Raw genomic sequence first — 25,713 nt, 5'->3', positions numbered from 1 at the left:
TGCACCAGTCCCTCCTGCAGCAAAGCACCCCCACAGCATGATGCTGCCACCCCCATACTTCACGGTTGGGATGGTGTTCTTCGGCTTGCAAGCAGCCCCCTTTTTCCTCCAAACATAACGATGGTCATTATGGCCAAACAGTTCTATTTTTGTTTCATCAGACCAGAGGACATTTCTCCAAAAAGTATGATCTTTGTCCCCATGTGCAGTTGCAAACCGTAGTCTGGCTTTTTTATGCCGGTTTTGGAGCAGTGGCTTCTTCCTTGCTGAGCAGCCTTTCAGGTTATGTCGATATAGGACTTGTTTTACTGTGGATATAGATACTTTTGTACCTGTTTCCTCCAACATCTTCACAAGATCCTTTGCTGTTGTTCTGGGATTGATTTGCACTTTTCGCACCAAAGTACGTTCATCTCTAGGAGACAGAACGTGTCTCCGTCCTGAGCGGTATGACGGCTGCGTGGTCCCATGGAGTTTATACTTGCGTACTATTGTGTGTACAGATGAACGTAGTACCTTCAGGCGTTTGGAAATTGCTCCCAAGGATGAACCAGACTTGTGGAGGTCTACAAAAAATTTTCTGAGGTCTTGGCTGATTTCTTTTGATTTTCCCATGATGTCAAGCAAAGAGGCACTGAGTTTGAAGGTAGGCCTTGAAATACATCCACAGGTACACCTCCAATTGACTCAAATTATGTCAATTAGCCTATTAGAAGCTTCTAAAGCCATGACATCATTTTCTGGAATTTTCCAAGCTGTTTAAAGGCACAGTCCACTTAGTGTATGTAAACTTCTGACCCACTTGAATTCGGATACAGTGAATTATAAGTGAAATAATCTGTCTGTAAACAATTGTTGGAAAAATGACTTGTGTCATGCACAAAGTAGATTTACCAAACTTACCAAAACTATAGTTTGTTAACAAGAAAATTGTGGAGTGGTTGAAAAACAAGTTTTAATGACTCCAACCTAAGTGTATGTAAACTTCCGACTTCAACTGTATATATCAAAAGGAATACAACTTCTAAGCAGCACTGTGTGTGGACTGCACTGAACATAACAGGTGTCAAATACTGTTGTCCGTCGATAATGAAGGCAAGGCGCGCAAAAGAGAGGTCGGGTAGTTTTTCTCAACGCTTTGCGATACTGTGTTCTCCCTTTACAACTCGATGCAATGGGTTTTCTGTGTTGGCCAATCATAATCGAATGCGCTCAGTGTACGCGGCAAAAATAGGCTGTGCTAGTTTTTTTTTCTCCAAGGGGCGTATTTTTCAAGCCATCTTGACTGAATATCTAGCTACATCCCAAGGTAGCTAGCTAGCTACACCAACCTGACACTTCTTACATTATTTTCTGTACCATTTAGTGTAGTTATTTGAAGTTGAAAACGTCTAAATCACAGATATGTAAGCAGGTCGAGTATGTGCATATGTCCGAAGTCACCATGGAGGACTGAAGTGCTGAAGATGACGCTGTCGCCCCTGAAATTACCGGCTAGCAATGTTGGCATAGCATGTCCGTTTCGGTCGTATTTCAACATTAGCTAGGTAACGTTATCTTTTTCTGGCCCGCGCATATCATAGGATCACGTTAAACAAGGTAAACACTTCCGACATTTTGGCTGACTTGTTTGTTTTTGCTTCATAAGATATGGCGCTCGTCATGTCGAGCTAAATGTGCCCTGTACAAGCTAACTATCAAATAGTAACGTTAGCTAGTTAAAACGTTAGCCAACGTTTTATTGCGGCAGCCCGACATGATACTTGTAATTGTGCACAGTGTTAACCCAGCTATAGTGACACGGTTATGTTGTTGCCACTTTTATAGGTTGCTAATCATTTCACAATAATAGTGACCACAAATGTTGTTGTATGGATAAAATGGCTGACAGTCGGTTTGGTTTTAGAGCCCCGCAACCCAACTATGTAGAGCGAAAAATAGAAGAAACGAGCAGTTGATTGGTTACAAATAGATGTGTGGAATGTTCTCGAGCAGTGATTGGATGCCGAGATGCAACTAGGGTGTAATGTTATTTGTGCAGTTTAGAGAAACTAGTACCGTAATAAAACCTCAGTGACTGTAATAGCTACCAAATTGCTTTTAGATTAATCTCATATCAGAAAAACACAATGTGATAATTTGTTTAAGATTGCAGATCAGTAGTAAAATAAGTAGGTCCAATGTCTCTTCAGCTGTGTGGCTATTGGTCATTTCCGTGTAAAAGGTCCCAGGAGCACGAACATGTGAAGTTCATAGGGGCATGTCAAATGAAAGCTAAGAGTCCATATTTTTTAAAGAATTTAAGGCATATATACAGTGCCTTCAGAAAGTATTCACACCCCTTGACTTTTTCCACATTTTGTTGTTACAGCCTGAATTGTAGATGTTTTGTGACTGGGCTAAACACAATACCCCATAATGTAAAAGTGGAATTATGTTTTTCGTTTTTTTTTTTAAACAAATTAATAAAAAATGAAAAGCTGAAATGTCTTGAATCAAAAAGTATTCAACCCCTTTGTTATGGCAAGCCTAAATAAGTGAAGGAGTAAAAATGTGCTTAACAAGTCACATAATAAGTTGCATGGACTCACTAATAGAGTTTAACATTATTTTTTGAATGACTACCTCATCTCTGTACCCCACACATTCAATTATCTGTAAGGTCCCTCAGTCTAGCAGTGAATCCAATGCCTCGCAAAGGAGGGCACCTATTGGTAGATGGGTAAAAATAAAAAAGCAGACATTGAATATCCCTTTGAGCATGGTGAAGGTATTAATTACACTTTGGGTGGTGTATCAATACACCCAGTCACTACAAAGATCCAGGCGTCCTTCCTAACTCAGCTGCCGGAGAGGAAGGATGCCACTCAGGATTTCACCATAAGGCGAATGGTGACTTTAAAACAGTTAGAGTTTAATGGCTCAGAAAACTGATGGATCAACAACATTGTATTTACTCCACAATACTAACCTAACTGACAGAGTGAAAAGAAGGATGTACAGAATACAAATATTCCAAAACATGCATCCTGTTTGCAACAAGGCACCAAAGTAATACTGCAAATAATGTGGCAAAGCAATTTACTTTTTGTGCTGAATACAGTGTAATGTTTTGGGGCAAATCAAATACAACACATTACTGAGTACCACTCTCCATATTTTCAAGCATAGTGGTGGCTACATCATGTTATGGGTATGCTTGTAAACGTTAAGGACTGTGGAGTTTTTCAGGATAAAGAAAGAAACGGAATGGAACTAATAAGCACAGGCAAAATCCTAGAGGAAAACCTGGTTCAGTCTGCTTTCCACCAGACACTGGGAGATGAATTCACCTTTCAGCAGGACAATAACCTAAAACACAAGGCCAAATCTACACTGGAGTTGCTTAACAAGAAGACTGTGAGTGTGCCAAGTTACAGGTTTGACTTAAATCTACTTAAATCTATGGCAAGACCTGAAAATGGTTGTCTAGCAATGATCAATAACCAATTTGACAGAGCTTGAAGAATTTTGAAAAGAATAATGGACAAATGTTGCACAATCCAGATGTGGAAATCTCTTAGACTTACCCAGAAAGCCTCACAGGTGTAATCGTTGTCAAAGGTGCTTCTACAAAGTATTGACTCAGGGGCGTGAGTACTTATGTAAATTAAATATTTTTGTACACTGAATGAAAATATAAACGCAATGTGTAAAGTGTTGGTTTCATGAGCTGAAGTAAAATATCCCAGAAATGTTCCGTATGCACAAAAAGCTTATTTCCCTCCAATTTTGTGCACACATTTGTTTACATCCCTTTTAGTGAGCATTTCTCCTTTGCCAAGATAATCCATCCACCTGACGTGTGTGGCATATCGAGAAGCTGATTAAACAGCATGATCATTACACAGGTGCACCTTGTGCTGTGGACAATAAAAGGCCACTCTAAAAATGTGCAGTTTTGTCACACAACACAATGCCACAGATGTCTCAGGTTTTGAGGGAGCGTGCAATTGGCATGCTGACTGCAGGAATGTCCGCTAGAGTTGTTGCCAGTGAATTTAATGTTTATTTCTCAGCCATAAGTCGCCTCCATTGTCGTTTTAGAGAATTTGGCCGTACGCCCAACCGGCCTCACAACCGCAGACCACGTGTAGCCAGCCCAGGACCTCCACATCCGGCTTCTTCACCTGCGGGATCGTCTGAGACCAGCCACCAGGACAGTTGATGAAACTGAGCAGTATTTATGTCTGTAATAACGCCCTTTTGTGGGGAAAAACTCATTCTGATTGGCTAGGCCTGGCTCTCCAGGCCCTTCCATGGCTGCGCCCCTGCCCAGACGTGAAATCCAAATACAGTTGAAGTCGGAAGTTTACATACACTTAGGTTGGAGTCATTAAAACTTGTTTTTCAACCACTGCACAAATTTCTTGTTAACAAACTATAGTTTTGGCAAGTCGGTTAGGACATCTACTTTGTGCATGACACCAGTAACTTTTACAACAATTGCTTACAGACAGATTATTTCACTTATAATTCACTGTATCACAATTCCAGTGGGTCAGAAGTTTACATACATTAAGTTGACTGTGCCTTTAAACAGCTTGGAAAATTCCAGAAAATGATGTCATGGCTTTAGAAGCTTCTGGCTAATTGACATCATTTGAGTCAATTGGAGGTGTACCTATGGATGTATTTCAAGGCCTACCTTCAAACTCAGTGCCTCTTTGCTTGACATCATGGGAAAATCAAGTCTGGTTCATCCTTGGGAGCAATTTCCAAACGCCTGAAGGTACCACGTTCATCTGTACAAACAATAGTACGCAAGTATAAACACCATGGGACCACGCAGCCGTCATACCGCTCAGGAAGGAGACGCGTTCTGTCTCCTAGAGATGAACGTACTTTGGTGCGAAAAGTGCAAATCAATCCCAGAACAACAGCAAAGGACCTTGTGAAGATGCTGTAGGAAACGGGTACAAAATTATCTACAGTGGGGAGAACAAGTATTTGATACACTGCCGATTTTGCAGGTTTTCCGACTTACAAAGCATGTAGAGGTCTGTAATTTTTATCATAGGTACACTTCAACTGTGAGAGACGGAATCTAAAACAAAAATCCAGAAAATCACATTGTATGATTTTTAAGTAATTAATTTTCATTTTATTGCATGACATAAGTATTTGATACATCAGAAAAGCAGAACTTAATATTTGGTACAGAAACCTTTGTTTACAATTACAGAGATCATACGTTTCCTGTAGGTCTTGACCAGGTTTGCACACACTGCAGCAGGGATTTTGGCCCACTCCTCCATACAGACCTTCTCCAGATCCTTCAGGTTTCGGGGGCTGTCGCTGGGCGATCACGGACTTTCAGCTCCCTCCAAAGATTTTCTATTGGGTTCAGGTCTGAGACTGGCTAGGCCACTCCAGGACCTTGAGATGCTTCTTACGGAGCCACTCCTTAGTTGCCCTGGCTGTGTGTTTCGGGTCGTTGTCATGCTGGAAGACCCAGCCACGACCCATCTTCAATGCTCTTACTGAGGGAAGGAGGTTGTTGGCCAAGATCTCGCGATACATGGCCCCATCCATCCTCCCCTCAATACGGTGCAGTCGTCCTGTCCCCTTTGCAGAAAAGCATCCCCAAAGAATGATGTTTCCACCTCCATGCTTCACGGTTGGGATGGTGTTCTTGGGGTTGTACTCATCCTTCTTCTTCCTGCAAACACGGCGAGTGGAGTTTAGACCAAAAAGCTCTATTTTTGTCTCATCAGACCACATGACCTTCTCCCATTCCTCTCTGGATCATCCAGATGGTCATTGGCAAACTTCAGACGGGCCTGGACATGCGCTGGCTTGAGCAAGGGGACCTTGCGTGCGCTGCAGGATTTTAATCCATGACGGCGTAGTGTGTTACTAATGGTTTTCTTTGAGACTGTGGTCCCAACTCTCTTCAGATCATTGACCAGGTCCTGCCGTGTAGTTCTGGGCTGATCCCTCACCTTCCTCATGATCATTGATGCCCCACGAGGTGAGATCTTGCATGGAGCCCCAGACCTAGGGTGATTGGCCGTCATCTTGAACTTCTTCCATTTTCGAATAATTGCGCCAACAGTTGTTGCCTTCTGACCAAGCTGCTTGCCTATTGTCCTGTAGCCCATCCCAGCCTTGTGCAGGTCTACAATTTTATCCCTGATGTCCTTACACAGCTCTCTGGTCTTGGCCATTGTGGAGAGGTTGGAGTCTGTTTGATTGAGTGTGTGGACAGGTGTCTTTTATACAGGTAACGAGTTCAAACAGGTGCAGTTAATACAGGTAATGAGTGGAGAACAGGAGGGCTTCTTAAAGAAAAACTAACAGGTCTGTGAGAGACGGAATTCTTACTGGTTGGTAGGTGATCAAATACTTATGTCATGCAATAAAATGCAAATTAATTACTTAAAAATCATACAATGTGATTTTCTGGATTTTTGTTTTACATTCCGTCTCTCACAGTCTAAGTGTACCTATGATAAAAATTACAGACCTCTACATGCTTTGTAAGTAGGAAAACCTGCAAAATCGGCAGTGTATCAAATACTTGTTCTCCCCACTGTATATCCACAGTAAAACGAGTCCTATATCGACATAACCTGAAAAGCCACTCAGCAAGGAAGAAACCACTGCTCCAAAACCGCCATAGAAAAGCCAGACTACGGTTTGCAACTGCACATGGGGACAAAGATCGTACTTTTTTGAGAAATCTCCTCTGGTCTGATGAAACAAAAATAGAACTGTTTGGCCATAATGACAATTGTTATGTTTGGAGGAAAAAGGGGGTAGCTTGCAAGCCGAAGAACACCATCCCAACCGTGAAGCACGGGGGTGGCAGCATCATGCTGTGCGGGTGCTTTGCTGCAGGAGGGACTGGTGCACTTCACAAAATAGATGGCATCACGAGGAAGGAGAAAATTATGTGGATATATTGAAGCAACATCTCAAGACAACAGTCAGGAAGTTAAAGCTTGGTCGCAAATGGGTCTTCCAAATGGACAATGACCCCAAGCATACTTCCAAAGTTGTGGAAAAATGGCTTAAGGACAACAAAGTCAAGGTATTGGAGTGGCCATCACAAAGCCCTGACCTCAACCCTATAGAAAATGTGTGGGCAGAACTGAAAAAGCGTGTGCGAGCAAGGAGGCCTACAAACCTGACTCAGTTACACCAGCTCTGTCAGGAGGAATGGGCCAAAATTCACCCAACTTATTGTGGGAAGCTTGTGGAAGGCTACCTGAAACGTTTGACCCAAGTTAAACAATTTAAAGACAATGCTACCAAATACTAATTGAGTGTATATAAATGTTTGACCCACTGGGAATGTGATGAAAGAAATAAAAGCTGAATTATATAATTCTCTCTACTATTATTCTGACATTTCACATTCTTAAAATAAAGTGTTGATCCTAACTGACCTAAAACATGGAATTTTTACCAGGATTAAATGTCAGGAATTGTGAAAAACTGAGGTTAAATGTATTTGGCTAAAGTGTATGTAAACTTCTGACTTCAACTGTATTAGGGCCTAATGAATGTATTTCAATTGACTGATTTCCTTATGAACTGTAACTCACTAAAATCGTTGAAATTGTTGCATGTTGCGTTTTATATTTTTGTTCAGTATATTTCATTTTCAATAAATTTGAAGTTTTCATTTTGTCATTATGGGGTATTGTGTGTAGATTGGTGAGAAATTACACTGCTCAAAAAAATAAAGGGAACACTAAAATAAAACATCCTAGATCTGAATGAATGAAATAATCTTATTTAATACTTTTTTCTTTACATAGTTGAATGTGCTGACAACAAAATCACACAAAAATTATCAATGGAAATCAAATTTATCAACCCATGGAGGTCTGGATTTGGAGTCACACTCAAAATTAAAGTGGAAAACCACACTACAGGCTGATCCAACTTTGATGTAATGTCCTTAAAACAAGTCAAAATGAGGCTCAGTAGTGTTTGTGGCCTCCACGTGCCTTTATGACCTCCCTACAACGCCTGGGCATGCTCCTGATGAGGTGGCGTATGGTCTCCTGAGGGATCTCCTCCCAGACCTGGACTAAAGCATCCGCCAACTCCTGGACAGTCTGTGGTGCAACGTGGCGTTGGTGGATGGAGCGAGACATGATGTCCCAGATGTGCTCAATTGGATTCAGGTCTGGGGAACGGGCGGGCCAGTCCATAGCATCAATGCCTTCCTCTTGCAGGAACTGCTGACACACTTCAGCCACATGAGGTCTAGCATTGTCTTGCATTAGGAGGAACCCAGGGCCAACCGCACCAGCATATGGTCTCACAAGGGGTCTGAGGATCTCATCTCGGTACCTAATGGCAGTCAGGCTACCTCTGGCGAGCACATGGAGGGCTGTGCGGCCCCCCAAAGGAATGCCACCCCACACCATGACTGACCCACCGCCAAACCGGTCATGCTGGAGGATGTTGCAGGCAGCAGAACGTTCTCCACGGCGTCTCCAGACTCTGTCACGTCTGTCACGTGCTCAGTGTGAACCTGCTTTCATCTGTGAAGAGCACAGGGCGCCAGTGGCAAATTTGCCAATCTTGGTGTTCTCTGGCAAATGCCAAACGTCCTGCACGGTGTTGGGCTGTAAGCACAACCCCCACCTGTGGACGTTGGGCCCTCATACCACCCTCATGGAGTCTGTTTCTGACCGTTTGAGCAGACACATGTACATTTGTGGCCTGCTGGAGGTCATTTTGCAGGGCTCTGGCAGTGCTCCTCCTGCTCCTCCTTGCACAAAGGCGGAGGTAGCGGTCCTGCTGCTGGGTTGTTGCCCTCCTACGGCCTCCTCCACGTCTCCTGATGTACTGGCCTGTCTCCTGGTAGCGCCTCCATGCTCTGGACACTACGCTGACAGACACGGCAAACCTTCTTGCCACAGCTCGCATTGATGTGCCATCCTGGATGAGCTGCACTACCTGAGCCACTTGTGTGGGTTGTAGACTCCGTCTCATGCTACCACTAGAGTGAAAGCACCGCCAGCATTCAAAAGTGACCAAAACATCAGCCAGGAAGCATAGGAACTGAGAAGTGGTCTGTGGTCACCACCTGCAGAACCACTCCTTTATTGGGGGTGTCTTGCTAATTGCCTATAATTTCCACCTGTTGTCTATTCCATTTGCACAACAGCATGTGAAATTTATTGTCAATCAGTGTTGCTTCCTAAGTGGACAGTTTGATTTCACAGAAGTGTGATTGACTTGGTGTTACATTGTGTTGTTTAAGTGTTCCCTTTATTTTTTTGAGCAGTGTATATTTAATCCATTTTTTTAATTCAGGCTGTAACACAACAAAATGTGGAATAAGTCAAGGGGTATTAATACTTTCTGAAGGCACTACATTGTTCAACCATTTTCAATCCAAAAAATAATAATGGAATAATGAAAGCATTTGATTTCTTAGAAAACATCTGCCAGAAAAAGTCTTAAAAGGTATTAGAAATGCATCAAAACACAATAATGTTGAAGTAAAGACCCTTGCCAACTAATATCAACAGTTATATTTAGATTAGGATAAATTTTTTTGCCTTCTGTAAATTGAAGAAACAATGCCTTGAAATTACATTTCCAAAAACCCACATATCTTTAAGATAATTTCTCATGAGGACGGAGGATAAAGAACATTCACAGAAGTAACCAATCAGTTAGTTAGTGTTTTTACTGATCCCAATTTTGCTTATGAATTAGTAAGTGATTTAAACTCTAAATTCTATTACTAAATCGGTAACAGAATTTCCCCAAAAATCGTTAACAGAACTATGGGAAATCATAGTTGTCACACAACACAGTTGGGTGACCTGCTACTGTCCTCCCTTCCACTGGCGTACTGTTATGTTCAGCTGATAACTGTTTTCTTTCTGTTTCTGTCTTCTGGTGGTCAAAGCAAGAGTGTGAAAAGTCTGGACAACCACCCACTCACTCATTCACATACATTACTTTTACTGACACCTACCCCATTAGCCCCTTCTTTCCATTTTACTGTAACCAGCCCTCTCACCCACTGAGCACCGACTGCCACCGGATGTCCATGGACGTTAAAAAGTAGTTGAAATTTGGTCAATCCGCCCTGAACTTGATTTCAATGTCCACAGACGTTTTTTTTGGTCCGGTTTGGACCTGCCTTGATTTCAACGTCCACAGACATCTGGACCGGCCTTGATTTGGCCCAAACATAGACGTCAATGATTGGTTCAGATTTGGTCCAAACATAGACGTCTAGTTTTCACAAGTTTGGACAGTACAGTATAGTAGAGCACAGTACAGTAAAGAAAAGAAGAGTACAGTCCTGTACTGCACAGTAGAATCGAGTGGAGTAGAGTTCTGTACAGTACATAGTAGAGCACACAAGCATGAGTAGGTTACACTATAATGTATTGTACTGAACTATACTTTACTGTACGGAACTCTACTGAACTCTACTGTATGGTACTCTACTGAACTCTACTGTACTGTATGGTACTCTACTGAACTCTACTGTATGGTACTCTACTGAACTCTACTGTACTGTACTGTATGGTACTCTACTGAACTGTACTGTACTGTATGGTACTCTACTGAACTCTACTGTATGGTACTCTACTGAACTCTACTGTACTGTACTGTATGGTACTCTACTGAACTGTACTGTACTGTATGGTACTCTACTGAACTCTACTGTACTGAACTCTACTGTACTGTACTGTATGGTACTCTACTGAACTGTACTGTACTGTATGGTACTCTACTGAACTCTACTGTACTGTACTGTATGGTACTCTACTGAACTCTACTGTACTGTATGGTACTCTACTGAACTCTACTGTACTGTACTGTATGGTACTCTACTGAACTGTACTGTACTGTATGGTACTCTACTGAACTGTACTGTACTGAACTCTACTGTACGGTACTGTACTGTACTGAACTCTACTGTAATGAACTCTACTGTACTGAACTCTCCTGTACGGTACTGAACTAAACTCTACTTGACTATACTCTACTGTACTTTTCTGTGCTGTACTATGATGTCCAAACTTGTGAAACATAGATTGGTCTATGATTGGTTCAGATTTGGTCTGGACCAACCAAATTTGGTCTTGTTTGATGGTGGAGCTCATTAAAATAGGAGCCAATGTGTAGAATAATACCCAAATATGCAAATGAGGATATTGCATATTTACATTTTACATTTTAGTCATTTAGCAGACGCTCTTATCCAGAGCGACTTACAGTTAGTAAGTGCATACATTTTCATACTGAGATTTATTTATTTCTACCTTTGTGTACCTATTTAAGATGCATCACCATGAATAGAATGACATTCATATCCATAATTATGTATATCTGTATAGTACAGATCCGGAACGTGGAATTTCCCTATTTTGTCCAGAAAATGTAATGCACACGTATGTTCCTGTGAGTCTCTCTTGCACAAACTTGCAGCAGGCTGGCACTGGCGAGTGCATTAGCTACTGTATGTTGATAAATTGGTGTTTAACTGTTTGAAATCTACTCTGGTGTGTTGTTTTCCTTATCGCAGATACATTTAAGTTATAGTCTCTCTATCCTAATTTGCTATGTAATCATCATTCATGACATTTCAAATGTAGGCTACCTTCTAATTAGTTCCTCTTGACTTACTGTGCAATTCAGAATTTAACAACAGATTTGTTTTTTTTGTCCTTCTTTTGCATAACTCCGTCCTCACCCTCTCCATTCAAGGAAACTAGTGCAAGCCCCCATGAGGAGGCTGCGGAGGAGGGGATGCAGTGCAGGAGAAGTTGGCCTTGAGATGGGCAGGGGCCGGGGAAGGGGAAGGGGCAGGGTCTCCAGTGTTCAGCCGCGGCCGCCTTCCCCCTATAGACTGCAACTATCTCCATCTAGAGAGACTTTGACCTATGCTCAGGCCCAGAAGATGGTGGAGGTGGACCTGGATGGAAGGCTTCACAGGATCAACATCACTGACCCTCTGCCAGTCATCACAGAGGATGAGATGATGGCTCAGGACATTGTTGAGTGCAACAGTAACAAAGAGAACAGCGAACAGACCCAGAGCAGAGCCAGACCAGGGCGTAAACCTCCCAACCCAAAGGGCCGCAGGAGGGAAAGCAAAACCTCATCTCACCTGAGCCGACGTTCTGGCAGTCAGCAGCACATGCAAAGCCAAACCAATCCCTCCCAGCACCCTTCTCACCAAAGCCCTCTCCCTGAGCCCACCTTCCGCGTGCTTGACTCCCTGTGTCCTTCAGACGCACCTCCCCTCCCTGCGGCCTACTACCGGTTTATAGAGAAGTCAGGAGAGGAGCAGGACTGTGAGGCAGAGTACGACATGGACGAGGAGGACCTGGCCTGGCTGGAGATGGTCAACCAGAAGAGGGTGTCTGATGGCCACGCCTCCATCTCCCCAGACACCTTTGAGCTGCTGATCGACCGTCTGGAGAGGGAGTCCATCCTGGAGTCACGGAGCCAGGCCCTGTCCCAGAGTGCCATCGACGAGGACGCCTTCTGCTGCGTGTGCCTGGACGACGAGTGTCTCAACAGCAACGTCATCCTGTTCTGTGACATCTGCAACCTTGCCGTCCACCAGGAGTGTTACGGCGTGCCGTACATCCCTGAGGGCCAGTGGCTGTGCCGCTGCTGTCTGCAGTCCCCCTCGCGCCCCGTGGACTGTGTGCTCTGCCCCAACCGGGGAGGTGCCTTCAAACAGACTAGTGATGGACGCTGGGCCCATGTAGTCTGTGCCATATGGATCCCAGAGGTGTGCTTTGCCAACACAGTGTTCCTGGAGCCCGTAGAGGGGGTGAACAACATCCCCCCAGCCCGCTGGAAGCTCACCTGCCACCTGTGCAAGCAGAAAGGCTGGGGCGCGTCCATCCAGTGCCACAAGGCCAACTGCTACCGGGCCTTCCATGTCACCTGTGCCCAGAAGGCTGGCCTCTTCATGAAGATTGACCCGGTTCGAGAGACTGGGGTCAACGGAACCACCTTCTCTGTAAAGAAAACGGCCTTCTGTGAGAATCACTCCCCGGTCGGCTCAAGGCGAGATGGGTCAGCTGATGTGGAGGGGAGGCTGGTGGGAGGAAGGGGGAACAGAGGTCAAAGGTCATACACTCAGAGCCCCCCAGCACTGCCCAGTAAAAAGACTCCCAAGGGCCAGAAGAAGAAGAAGGGTCAGACGACCCGCCGCGCTGCTGTGCCTGTGCTGCTGGTGCCTCAGATCCCTTCTCACAGGTCAGACCTCCCACACCCCTCTACTGACCCACCACTCCCAGTAGCATTATTCTCTTTGTCTTCTTACTACCGGTATATTTGCTTTGAGTATTCTTCAGTTTAGAGAGCACATTTCTATAGCCTAATATGTTTAATGGAACAGTACAGCTGCCTTATACTAACTATTAATACACTATCTATACAGTGGGAGGATGCCAGAATATGAATAACAGTTATTGCAATGTCATAAACAGGCTGAACAAGATTTGCATTGGGGTTGCTGTCCAGAGGAAGAACCAGTTCATGCAGAGGCTTCACAACTACTGGCTGCTGAAACGTCAGTCCCGAAATGGCATGCCTCTCATCCGGCGCCTGCACTCGCATCTGCAGGCTCACAAGACTGCTGAGCAGGTCAGGAAAACACGGGGAGGGAAAGACTTAATGTCAATTATAGAGCTCATGTTGATAGTGAAATGTAAATTGTGTGTGTGCATGTGTTCAGAGGGAGCCTGATGAGAAGCTTACTGCGGCGAGGGAGGAGCTACGGTACTGGCAGAAGTTGCGGCAGGACCTGGAGAGAGCCCGACTTCTGGTGGAACTCATCCGCAAGAGAGAGAGACTAAAGAGAGAGCAGGTACTGTGTCAGTTGGGAGAGGCCATGATGATTATTATTATTATTATTTTACATAATCATGAGTTACCATTTGCATATAACGTATGAAAATAATGCATTTCTACAATCACTGTATCTGTCTTATTGCTTTCCTTAAATTACTCTGCACCCTTTCATATTCCCTCTTTCTCTCCCCCTCCCTCTTTCATTCTCCCTCCAGATGAAACTTCATCAGGCTGCTCTGGAGCTGAAGTTGACCCCTGCGTTAATACTGCTGCGTTCCACCCTGGACCAGCTTCAGGAGAAGGACACGGCACAGATCTTCTCTCAGCCTGTGAATCTAGCAGAGGTTAGTAGAGTTAGATAAATTTGTATTTTTTTGCATTGCTTTACAATTCAGCCTCTAGCAATGCTTTTCTCACCTGCTTCTTTCTTGAATAGTTTGTTAATTTGTATGTTTTTAATTGAAGGTCCCGGACTATCTGGAGTTCATCTCCAAGCCCATGGACTTGTCCAGCATGCGTGCCAAACTGGAGGCCCATGCTTACTGCTCCATTGCAGACCTGGAGGGCGACTTCAACCTCATGGTGTCCAACTGCCTGAGGTACAACTCAAAGGAGACTGCGTTCCACCGAGCTGCCCTGCACCTGCGGGAGGTGGGAGGGGCCGTCCTCCGCCATGCCCACAGACAGGCCCAGAGCATCGGGTTGGATCCCAGCACGGGCATGCACCTCCCAGACTTTCCCAACATGCACGGCTTCTACCAATGCACCTGGGAGGACGGTGAGCATAGCTCACGGGTTGGGTTGGTCGTGGAATGGCGTTCAGAGAAAAAAGCTTCACAATCATAACCCTCTTCTTTATCCTCTGTCTCTTTTCCTTCCTTTCTCTACAGTGGACTCTCTCCTGGACCCAGACAACAGGCTCCACCTATCCACAGAGGAGCAGCTGAAGGTCCTGCTGGATAAGTTGGACATGGTGACGTCCATGCACTCCAGTGGCGGGAGAACCAAACGCATCCGGCTGTTGCGCAGAGAGATCAACACGGTCAGGCACAAGCAGCAGCGCTCACAGTCGCTCAACGGGAAAGAAGAAGAAGTCGAAGTCGAGGAAGAGGGGGAAGAAGAAAAGGGAGAGAAAGGCAATGTGGAGAACGGTCCTTTAACATCAGCCTCTACCCCGGAGACAGGTAAGAGAAGGGATTTACTTTCATTATTGCTTTCCAACTCTACTAATCTTTCTAGAATGAATGTGTTAGTCTAATTATTGATTTGTTGTTGTGCAATTCTGATTTTATTACCCTAAAGCAAGGGTTCCCAAACTGTGGTGCGCGCCTGCTAGGCTGGGGGGGCGCGGGGGTCTCCCCCCAAGGTGCAATTTCTAAATTGGGTAGTACATCATCAGTTACTCTTGTCATGTCAGTCAGTTATAACTTGTCAAATGTCCAGATCAACTAGCCCAAGTCAGCTAACGTTTTTTAGCACATAGATTTTGTTGTAATGTTTTAGTCACTCAAATATCACATGAATAAACATTAGACATGGAAAAATTTATAGAATTGCAAGAACATTTGCTTTAAAATGGCAACATTTTCTCTGCACCCCATGACAAAATGTGTAGAATTGCAGGAAATAAGCTTTAAACCTGCAACATTTTGTCTTCGCCAACAAGAGGGGTGTGAACAGTTTGTGTCATGAACAGTGCTTGTGCCCACAGAAATAGATGTGGCGCGAGCGCGCAGGGGGTTGCGGGATGTTCCCCAATGCTGGAAGTGGGGCCTGAGTGAAAAGTATGGGAACCTCTGCCCTAAAGCATGAAACACACAGAGAATCTCACTGCCGATAGACTGCCAATAGGTACTTATCACAGCGGGAGGCCATTCGTTCTCTTGCTAGAAAAAAAGCGGTACCTGCTGCGTGCGGATCCGGTAGCGACGAACCTACCGATTCTACTTGTAGAATAGCAATGCTCGTCAGTGGCCAACCATTTTGAGCCAATCAGAGAGCACAAACTCCCACGTGGGGGGAGGCAAAAATATATATAATGATAAATTAGGTCATTTCTCCATACACACTTCATATGCAATATAGGCCATGGGATGGTAGCTAGCTAAGTGCACAGACACAATGCACACAACACTAAATACTTCCTCCAAGCTAGTTAACCACTGCACCTAGTATTGACATTATAGTTAAATCACAATTGATTAGCTATTTTACATGAAACAGCTGCCTGTGTTAGCTGCCGAGTTAGTGCAGTGTCCTTATCTAGCTAGCTATGCTGTGCTAGTGAATATTCTAACGTTAGCTAGCTAACTAAACATTGACTATGGGCTGACACTGGCAGCATGGGATTATGGAGAGAGAATTAAATTATTTATTCGTCATCTTGCTAGGTAGTTATCTAGCTGTGGCCATCTGGCTAGTATCAACAAGGGCTTTCTACAAAATAGCAACATTAGCAGAGATGGCTTGGAATCTAGACCATAAGCAATAAACACGGATATGCATTGCCAAGCAACGCTACTGTCACCTTCTGGTTTGGAGTATTTTAACAAGGCTGAGTGGCTGATGACTTCCAATGTATGAAAGTAAATAAATATGTATGCACTCACTAACTGTAAGTCGCTCTGGATAAGAGGATCTGCTAAATGACTAAAATGTAAATGTAATGACTTTGCTGTGTGAACACAAAAGAGATTGACAGCCGACACTGTTCAGAGGTGCTAAGTACTGTCGGCAGGCAAACATTTGACAATCCTACCGGTGTGTCTGAGCTTTAACAAAGTGATAAATGCATGTTTCCTTCTTGTAGCTGACTCTCCACCAACACTAGAGCCTTCATGCCCAGTGTCATCCCCCCTGCCAGGCGATGCCCCACCTGAACCACCCTTTCTGGGCCTAGTGACCACAGGGCGAAGGTCACCAGGGCGCTCCTACAAGCGCCAGAGATCCTCCCGTAGTGGGGGCAACGGGCGGAGTGATGATGATGCTGAAGTTGGGGAGACACCGACACCGTGCAAACAGGAGGAGGCTTCTCAAGAGGTCTCTCCTTTGGAGACTCCCAGTCCTCCCAATAACGCCTGTCCTTTGGTTGGAGTTGGCCGTCGTACATCCGTTCTGTTCAAGAAAGCTAAAAATGGAGCAAGACTCGCAAAGAACAAGGCGGCTCAGTTACAGAACGGAGGGACCACTGAGGGTAAAACCAATGGCTTGGACCATACCCCCACCATTCCAAAACCTCCCAGTGTGACCACCCTCTCCAACCCCGCCCCTCCGCCCACACACTCCTCACCGTCATCCCACAACCTGAGGTCCAGAGGGTCCAGCTCTGACAGCGAGGGAGAAAAGCCCCTCCACCTCGTCAAAGAGGACGGTACAAAACATTTAATTTACATTTGCTCTGTCATTTCATTCAAGCTCTATGTGATTGTATTAACAAGTTATTACTTGTTATAAAGGAAAACAATTATTTACCCTTTATTTATGAGTTGCATAAGGGAAGAGAGGGTAGATAATGACGAAGATATCAATTAACAGAATGTGTATTCTACTAGGCTTGACAAATGGGCTAGGAAAGCACAAAGATGACTCCTCAGACCTACCATCCAATGACCAAAAACACAGGTGAGAATCCCTCTAAACACCTGATACATCTGAAATGTGTTCTGATTTTCAAGGTGGAATATATTCAGAAATAACATGGATCTTCCCTTTGTTCTGTCTATGGATGTAGTGCCCCCCTGCTACCCAAACGCAGCCGTGGTAAACCAGCTCTGGCTAAAGTCCCCGAGAGGCAGAATGGAGGCTCAGGTGAGTGTGTCCAGGCACCACATACCTTAGGGCAGACATAATAGCTATAATTTCATGAATATGGATGTATACAATATACAGTCGGGTCAAAGATTATTGGCACCCTTGATAAAGATGAGCAAAAAAGACTGTATAAAATAAAGAATACAAATACCAAACTATATTGTATGCTCAATTTTTTAAATTATTATATTATTTTATACTAATACAATTGCTCAGAGAAAGAGGTTAACAAATAATATTTTTTTTTCTCTCAAAAAGATAGGGTTCAAAATGATTGCCACCACTAAAGAGTGTTATAAATAAAAACAAACAAAATTAAAAATGCATTAACATTCTACTTTTGTTTATTTAATCTCAATTTAAGGAACTGTATTGTGGCCTTCCATGGCTTCCTGTTTCACTGGGTTATAAAAATGAGGTAACACGCATGTACAACCATCACCATGTTGGTTGGCCTTCATAAATCAGGCAATGGTTACAAAAAAATTGCAAAAAAACAATCATACCTGCCCTTGACAACCAACTTCTCCTTTTGAAAATGGCCTATGTTTGATCTATATGAGTCAAAAACATTTATTATAGTTTCAAAATTGAGTACAATGTTTAAATAGGATAATTTTGGTCATAATGTTGGTCTCGTCCAAAACTGAGTTTGGTAAGTGACTGCATCATGATTTAGTTGAGGGTTTGGTTTGGATTACAATTATGTCAACAATTCATGCCCCTTTTGCCTATAAAGACGGTGGCGGCACCGTGTTTTCTGGGAAAGTCTAGGCGAGTTCGCTTTGCATGGCCCGGTGCCCTGGGCGGGTGGAGACCTCATTTTAGGCAGACCAATTGAATGGTCGAAAATGAGCAGGCACCAGGCCATGCAAAACAAATTCTCCAGACAACACGTGTATCTTTGGCAGTAGGTTGATGTGCAATGCTCATGCCCAACCATGCCCGCAACGTTTAGGCCCTACCCTACCCAGGCCCGATTACTTCTGCCAAATTTAAGCCCGAAATCAGAAATAACTTCCTCCGTAAGTAAATCCATTAGCTGCTCCTCGCTGTCTGTCACTCGCTCCCTGCGTGCAATGCGCTCTGCTCATGGTGCTCAGAGTCTGAGTATCCATAGCAATTTTTTTGCTTGGGCTGCTCTGCTCAATGAAGAGATGAGAGAGTAGTTAGCTGTAGCTACTTATCGTCATTCTAAACTCTGACAAAACTCAAGGAACATCTCTCCATCTCTCCTGTCTTATATACTTCTGACACCGTGTTATGATCTTAGTCAGAGCACGAGCAAATGGCTCAGCTTCAAATTGTTATTTGATCAATTTAGTGATGCCTTGCCCGTACCCAAGTTATTGATGAAAAAAAACAGCACTTACCCGGCCCTAACCCGATGCATAATGTTGGGGCCTGTCGGGCTCGGGTTGGATCTCTAAAGCTCTAATGCACATATTGATCAGGAAATAGCTACACTAGTGAAAATGGGCTTCCGTAAAAGTTGTTCAACAATCAGATGGCCAGGAAAGGTATTACAGCCAATGCTAGCTATCCCCCAAGCTATGCTAACTAGCTGCTGTCAGCTTGACTAAACACAAGGTCAGCGCCGGCTTTACTTTCTATTCGCCTCTTCCTCTCTACTTTAGCCCACACATATAACTGAATTAGCCCATGTTTGTTGTGATTGAATGGCAAAGGCACACCCAAGAAACACCCACATGAAACCACAACCCGAAGACAATTCTCGATCGCTTTCAGTAATGGCCACTGGCATTTCATAATGAGCATTGATGAAAAACGAGGCCAAATCAGGAAGTGCAGTTCTACTTTAAGAAGTTTAAAACCACTGGAACAGTGATAAACTTGCCTGATATTGGACATGTATGTATCTTGTACCCGCGCAGTGTGGAAGATGGTTCGCGAGGCAAAGAAACGTGCAAGGGCCACAGTTGGAGAAATATACTTGGTCGCCAAATCTAGCATTAGACGCCACTTCCATATCAATAGGCTCTTTGGAAGGGTTGCCAGAAAAAACCTTGTTGCCTCTGCCAGGAGGCTAAAACTTAGCAGCAAGTGGACCTTCCAGCAAGACAATAACCCCTAGTACACATCAAATTCCACAAAGAAATGGCCAATTGACCACAAAATTACATTTACATTTACATTTTAGTCATTTAGCAGACGCTCTTATCCAGAGCGACTTACAGTTAGTGAATACATTTTTTTTATTTTTATACTGGCCCCCCATGGGAAACGAACCCACAACCCTGGCGTTGCAAACGCCATGCTCTATCAACTGAGCTACATCCCTGCCGGCCATTCCCTCCCCTACCCTGGACGACGCTGGGCCAATTGTGCGCCGCCCATGAGTCTCCCGGTCGCGGCCGGCTGCGACAGAGCCTGGATTCGAACCAGGATCTCTAGTAGCACAGTTAGCACTGCGATGCAGTGCCTTAGACCACTGCGCCACTCAGGAGTAGAAATAAAAAGGATCAAGGATTTGGAATGATTCTGTATGAAAGACCTCGCAAGGGGAGTTTTGCAGAGTATTGAAAACGGGTGCCAATTTTGACCCCTATCTTAAAAAAAAAAAAAATTGTATTACTTGTTAAACAAAATCTCTTTCTCTGAGCAATCGTATTATTAGTATAAAATAATATCATTTTCCAAAAATTGTATTTGTATTATTTATTTTAGTCTTTTTTGCTCATCTTTATCAAGGATGCCAATAATTTTGGACCTGACTACATTTGAGAAAATTCTATAAAATTATAGAATTCATTATATAAAATAATTGTTCCATTTCAATTTGAGTTAAACATCCCACGTCTTTGTCCTCAGGGAGGAGTATGCTTTTGCCCTTTGATAGTGAGACAGAGCTCACACCACTGGACCTGGTCTGGGCTAAGTGTCGTGGATATCCATCATACCCAGCAATGGTGAGAGAACATGAGTTCTGTCACTCATTCATTGCATGTACATACAGTGCCTTCAGAAGTATTCACACCTCTTGACTTTTTCCACATATTGTTGTGTTACAGACTCAATTAATAATGTATTACATTTACATTTAATGTCACTGATCTACACACAATATCCCATAATGTCAAAGTGGAATTATGTTTAGAGAATTTTTTACAAATTAATAAAAAATGAAAAGCTGACATGTCTTGAGTCAATAACATTTTACATTTTAGTCATTTAGCAGACGCTCTTATCCAGAGCGACTTACAGGAGCAATTAGGGTTAAGTGCCTTGCTCAAGGGCACATCGACAGATTTTTCACCTAGTCGGCTCGGGGATTAGAACCAGCGACCTTTCGGTTACTGGCACAACGCTCTTAACCACTAAGCTACCTGCCGTATTCAACCCCTTTGTTAAGGCAAGCCTAAATAATTAAAGGAGTAAAAATGTGCTTAACAATACTTTTTCGACATTTTGTTACGTTACAGGCTTATTCTAAAATGGATTAAATAGTTTTTTCCCTCATCAATCTACACACACTACCTCATAATGACAAAGCAAAAACAATTTTCTCTAAATGTTTGCAAATTTATAAAAAATAAAAAACTATCACATTTTACATAAGTATTCAGACCCTTTACTCAATACTTGGTTGAAGCACATTTGGCAGCGATTACAGCCTCGAGTCTTCTTGGGTATGACGCTACAAGCTTGGCACACCTGTATTTGGGGAGTTTCTCCTGTTCTTCTCTGCAGATCCTCTCAAGTTCGGGCTCTGGCTGGGCCACTCAAGGACCTTCAGAGACTTGTCCCGAAGCCACTCCTGTGTTGTCTTGGCTGTGTGCTTAGGGTCGTTGTCCTGTTGGAAGGTGAACCTTCACCCCAGTCTGAGGTCCTGAGCGCTCTGGAGCAGGTTTTCATTAAGGATCTCTCTGTACTTTGCGCTGTTAATCTTTTCCTCGATCCTTACTAGTCTCTCAGTCCCTGCCGCTGAAACACATCCCCACAGCATGATGCTGCCACCACCATGCTTCACCGTACGGATGGTGCCATGTTACCTCCAGAAGTTACGCTTGTCATTCAGGCCAAAGAGTTCAATCTTGGTTTCATCAGACCAGAGAATCTTGTTTCTCATGGTCTGAGAGTCTTTAGGTGCCTTTTGGCAAACTCCAAGCGGGCTGTCATGTACCTTTTTAATGAGGGGTGGCCATAAAGGTCTGATTGGTGGAGTGCTGCAGAGATGGTTGTCCTTCTGGAAGGTTCTCCCATCTCCACAGAGGAACTCTGGAGCTCTGTCAGAGTGATCATCGGGTTCTTGATCACCTCCCTGACCAAGGCCCTTCTCCCCCGATTGCTCAGTTTGGCAGGGCGGCCAGCTCTATGAAGATTCTTGGTCGTTCCAAACTTCTTCCATTTAAGAATGATGGAGGCCACTGTGTTCTTGGGGACCTTCAATGCTGGAGAAATGTTTTGGTACCCTTCCCCAGATCTGTGCCTCGACACAATCCTGTCTCGGAGCTCTTTGGACAATTCCCTCGACCTCATGGCTTGGTTTTTGCTCTGACATTCACTGTCACTGTCTCATAGCAAAGGGTCTGAATACTTATATGAATAAGGTATTTATGTTTTTTATTTTTAATACATTTGCAGAAATTTCAAAAAAATTGTTTTCGCTTTGTCATTATGGGTTATTGTGTGTAGATGGCTGAGAAATAAATAATATTTAATCCATTTTAATAAGGCTGTAACTCAACAGAATGTGGAAAAAGTCAAGGGGCCTGAATACATTCCGAAGTTGCATGGACTCACTTTGTGCAATAATGGTGTTTTAACAGGATTTTTGAATGACTACCCCGTCTCTGTACCCCCCACATTACAATTATCTGTAAGTTTACATTTACATTTTAGTTCTCTCAAGCAGTGAATTTGAAGCACAGATTAAACTACAAAGACCAGGGAGGTTTTTTCAACGGCTCGCGAAGAAGGGCACCTATTGGTAGATGGGTAAAAAAAAAAAAAGTAGACATTGAATATCCCTTTGAGCATGGTGAAGTTATTAATTACACTTTGGATGGTGTATCAATACACCCAGTCACTACAAAGATACAGGCGTCCTTCTGAATTCAATTGACGGAGAGGAAGGAAAACGCTCAGTGATTTCACCATGGTGATTTTAAAGCAGTTACAGAGTTATTAAATGTCTGTGATCGGAAAACTGAGGATGGCTCAAAGATTGTAGTTACTCCACAATACTAACCTAACTGACGGAGTGAAAAGGACAGAATACAGAATAAAAATCTTCCAAAACATCCTGTTTGCAATAAGGCACTGAAGTAATACTGCCAGAAATGTGGCAAAGACATTAACCTTTTGTCCTGAATAGAAAGCATTATGTTTGGGGCAAATCCAACACAACACATCAATGAGTTCCACTCTCCATATTTTCAAGCATGGTGGTGGCTCCAAGCATGGTGGTGGCTCCATCTTGTTATGGATATGCTTGTCATCAGCAAGGACAAGGGAGTTTTTTTAGGATAAAAATAAAAGGAATAGAACTAAGAACAGGCAAAGTCCTAGTGGAAAACCTGGTCTGCTTCCAACAGACACTGTACATTTTTCTTCCACTCTGACATTAGAGTATTTTGTGTAGATCGTTGTCAAAATATGACAATTAAATACATTTTAATCCTACTTTGTCACACAACAAAATGTGGAAAAAGTCAAGGGGTGTGAACACTTTCAGAAGGCACTGCAATAGAGGCTTGGCTTGATTTTCAAGAGTTTTTGGGTTGGCACATGTAATGGTTGACAAGTTACCTTCTTTTAGATGTAGTTGAATTTGACTTTACCAGTCGTTGTAGCACAGAGAGTAACAGGATACATAAACTACCAATGGATTTCCCCAGGTTGTTGACCCTGACATGCCTCAGGAAGGGCTTCTTCACAACGGCATCCCCATCCCCGTGCCTCCTGGGGACGTGCTCAAACTGGGGGAGCGGAGGCAGAAAGCGACAGGGGAGAGGCACTACCTCGTGCTGTTCTTTGACACCAAAAGGACCTGGTAAGAAAGTAAAGATGAGCGTTCTGCTGAATGATAATTCACATGAATTATCTAAGGTACTTACTGGATAGTTGATGTGTGTTTTGATTCCTCCTATTGTATCCCAAAAACATTCCTTACCCTAGGACACTTTAACAGGTGACTATCCGGGAAAATAAAGCTGGTCTAAAGCGCTTTTGGGTACACTTTTTCTCCCCTCCTATTGTATGTTTTTGTCTTTCTGTTGAACCCTCTTGCTGCCTTTCAGGCAATGGCTGCCACGGGACAAGTTGCTGCCAATGGGGATGGATGACACGGTGGACAAACTGCGCCTGATGGAGGGCAAGAAGCCCAGCGTCCGCAAGTCTGTACACACGGCATACGACCGTGCCATGATACACCTGAACCACGTTATGAACCACGTCAAGGGGAACCTCAGTTTCAACCCCTCCAATTTCATATGAAGGATTTTGTCAGTCTGCAAATCCACCACAATCTGTATGGTTAGGAGGGATCAGACCAATAACAAAGAGCTTGGGTGAGAAAATAACGACCCTAGCTTCAGTCATTCACCAGAAGGTGGACATGGAATTTGAGTGGTTTGATATACCTAAATGATGGTCTGGTTGACTCTCACCTCTTAGGGTGAACATTATCATTTGGGAAATGTGAGAGGAGTTCCTAAAAGACATGATAAAATGTGATTATTCATTGTGATTAGTTTTTAATGACTTTGCAATGAGTCTAGTAATATTATGAAGGTTGTTTTAGGCCAAGTGAATCAAGACATCAAATAAATACATTGTATATTTATCCTTAAGGGATTTGCTAGATTCAAAGCATATTCAGATTGTATTTGTCATTGAAATACCATGCTTATACATATTTTTACACATTGTGAGGCTATTTTTTTTCTTTTTTATATGAAATGAAAATGGTGTGCTTGTTGTAGCTATCTGATGGAACATGAGGACTTTTGAATGTCTAGTCAGGACAATGGAGATGCTGTTTCACCAGTCATGTCAGCGGTCACTGCAACCACTTTTTTAACAAGGTCAATAACTTGGCAAAATATTATTTGCAAACCCTCCAATGACTTGAAAAGCACAATCTGTTAGTTAAAGGTTTATAGAATATATGAGCTCTGAAGCCATAGGTATGAAAAATGTGATATAAATAACTTGGTTATGTGCATGTGTAGAAGCATATGCACATTCTGTATATATGTAAATGTATGTGTTTATAATACACTAAGTAATTTAAGGAATGCAAAAATTCTAAATATTAGATTGTAATTTATATCGTGTGACAATTTGAAAGTGTTATTTAAAAATAAATATGGAAAAAGATTTATGTATGAAGCTCTGTAGCTATTTGTATCAGTGACAATACTTATTGAGATATCAGATTATGTTCCCTAGTGGTCAGTTGGCACAAAACCCTGTAGTTTCGGCATGAAAGTGCACCAGCCTACTAGGCGGTGTATTAGGTGGTACAGAGGACTTCTGGATCTTGTAATTTGAATTGTACCACAAGATCTACAATCTGTCTAAAACAATATTTTCTCACAAGAAATACATTGTTTTAAATGGTTGTTTGTTCTCAGTCTCATAAAAATCTAACATGCAGTTATAAAATAATGACAAGGTGGTTTGTGTAACCTGGGATTTATTTAAGAACCCAATGAACATTAATACTCTGGATAAGATGTTCCTAACAGCCAAACCAGATAAGCCTGAACAGCCACCACTAAGGACATGACAAAGTCCAGCATAGTTGATCCTGGTATCCAACAAGAATTTGCATCAAGTGTCTTTTAATAAAGAATCCCACAAATTAGGACTCCATTGTAGGATTTTCTGAGTGTGCTGGACAAAGCATTTAACCATCAAGTACTTAAAAATATTTAAGGATTACTAGAGTAGACTGTGTGTGAATAATTTGGTTCCCAGCAAAAAGGATTTTCTTGAATGAAGGACAGAATGACAATGTAACTGAATGTTTACATTAACAGAGCATAATTAACTGAGTTAACACTATTTACAATCTAAACTGCAAAG

General features: G+C 43.1%; 1 protein-coding gene across 1 annotated transcript; it reads left to right on the top strand.

The window, feature by feature from the left end:
* The first annotated feature begins 1,286 nt into the window (after positions 1-1,286).
* On the top strand, positions 1,287-25,002 carry brpf3a (bromodomain and PHD finger containing, 3a). The gene is made up of 13 exons (XM_041892785.2): positions 1,287-1,599; positions 11,743-13,251; positions 13,485-13,641; positions 13,733-13,864; positions 14,064-14,192; positions 14,314-14,626; positions 14,739-15,032; positions 16,658-17,218; positions 17,400-17,469; positions 17,579-17,655; positions 20,491-20,588; positions 23,520-23,674; positions 23,922-25,002. Exons 2-13 carry the CDS (start codon positions 11,762-11,764, stop codon positions 24,115-24,117), a joined length of 3,672 nt encoding a protein of 1,223 aa, XP_041748719.2. The 5' UTR covers positions 1,287-1,599; positions 11,743-11,761; the 3' UTR covers positions 24,118-25,002.
* The last annotated feature ends 711 nt before the right edge of the window (positions 25,003-25,713 follow it).

This window comes from Coregonus clupeaformis, chromosome 12 (assembly GCF_020615455.1).
Source record: "Coregonus clupeaformis isolate EN_2021a chromosome 12, ASM2061545v1, whole genome shotgun sequence".
Lineage (NCBI taxonomy): Eukaryota > Metazoa > Chordata > Actinopteri > Salmoniformes > Salmonidae > Coregonus > Coregonus clupeaformis.
Note: the sequence above shows the minus strand (reverse complement) of the source record. Positions and strands in the feature narration are given on the sequence as shown.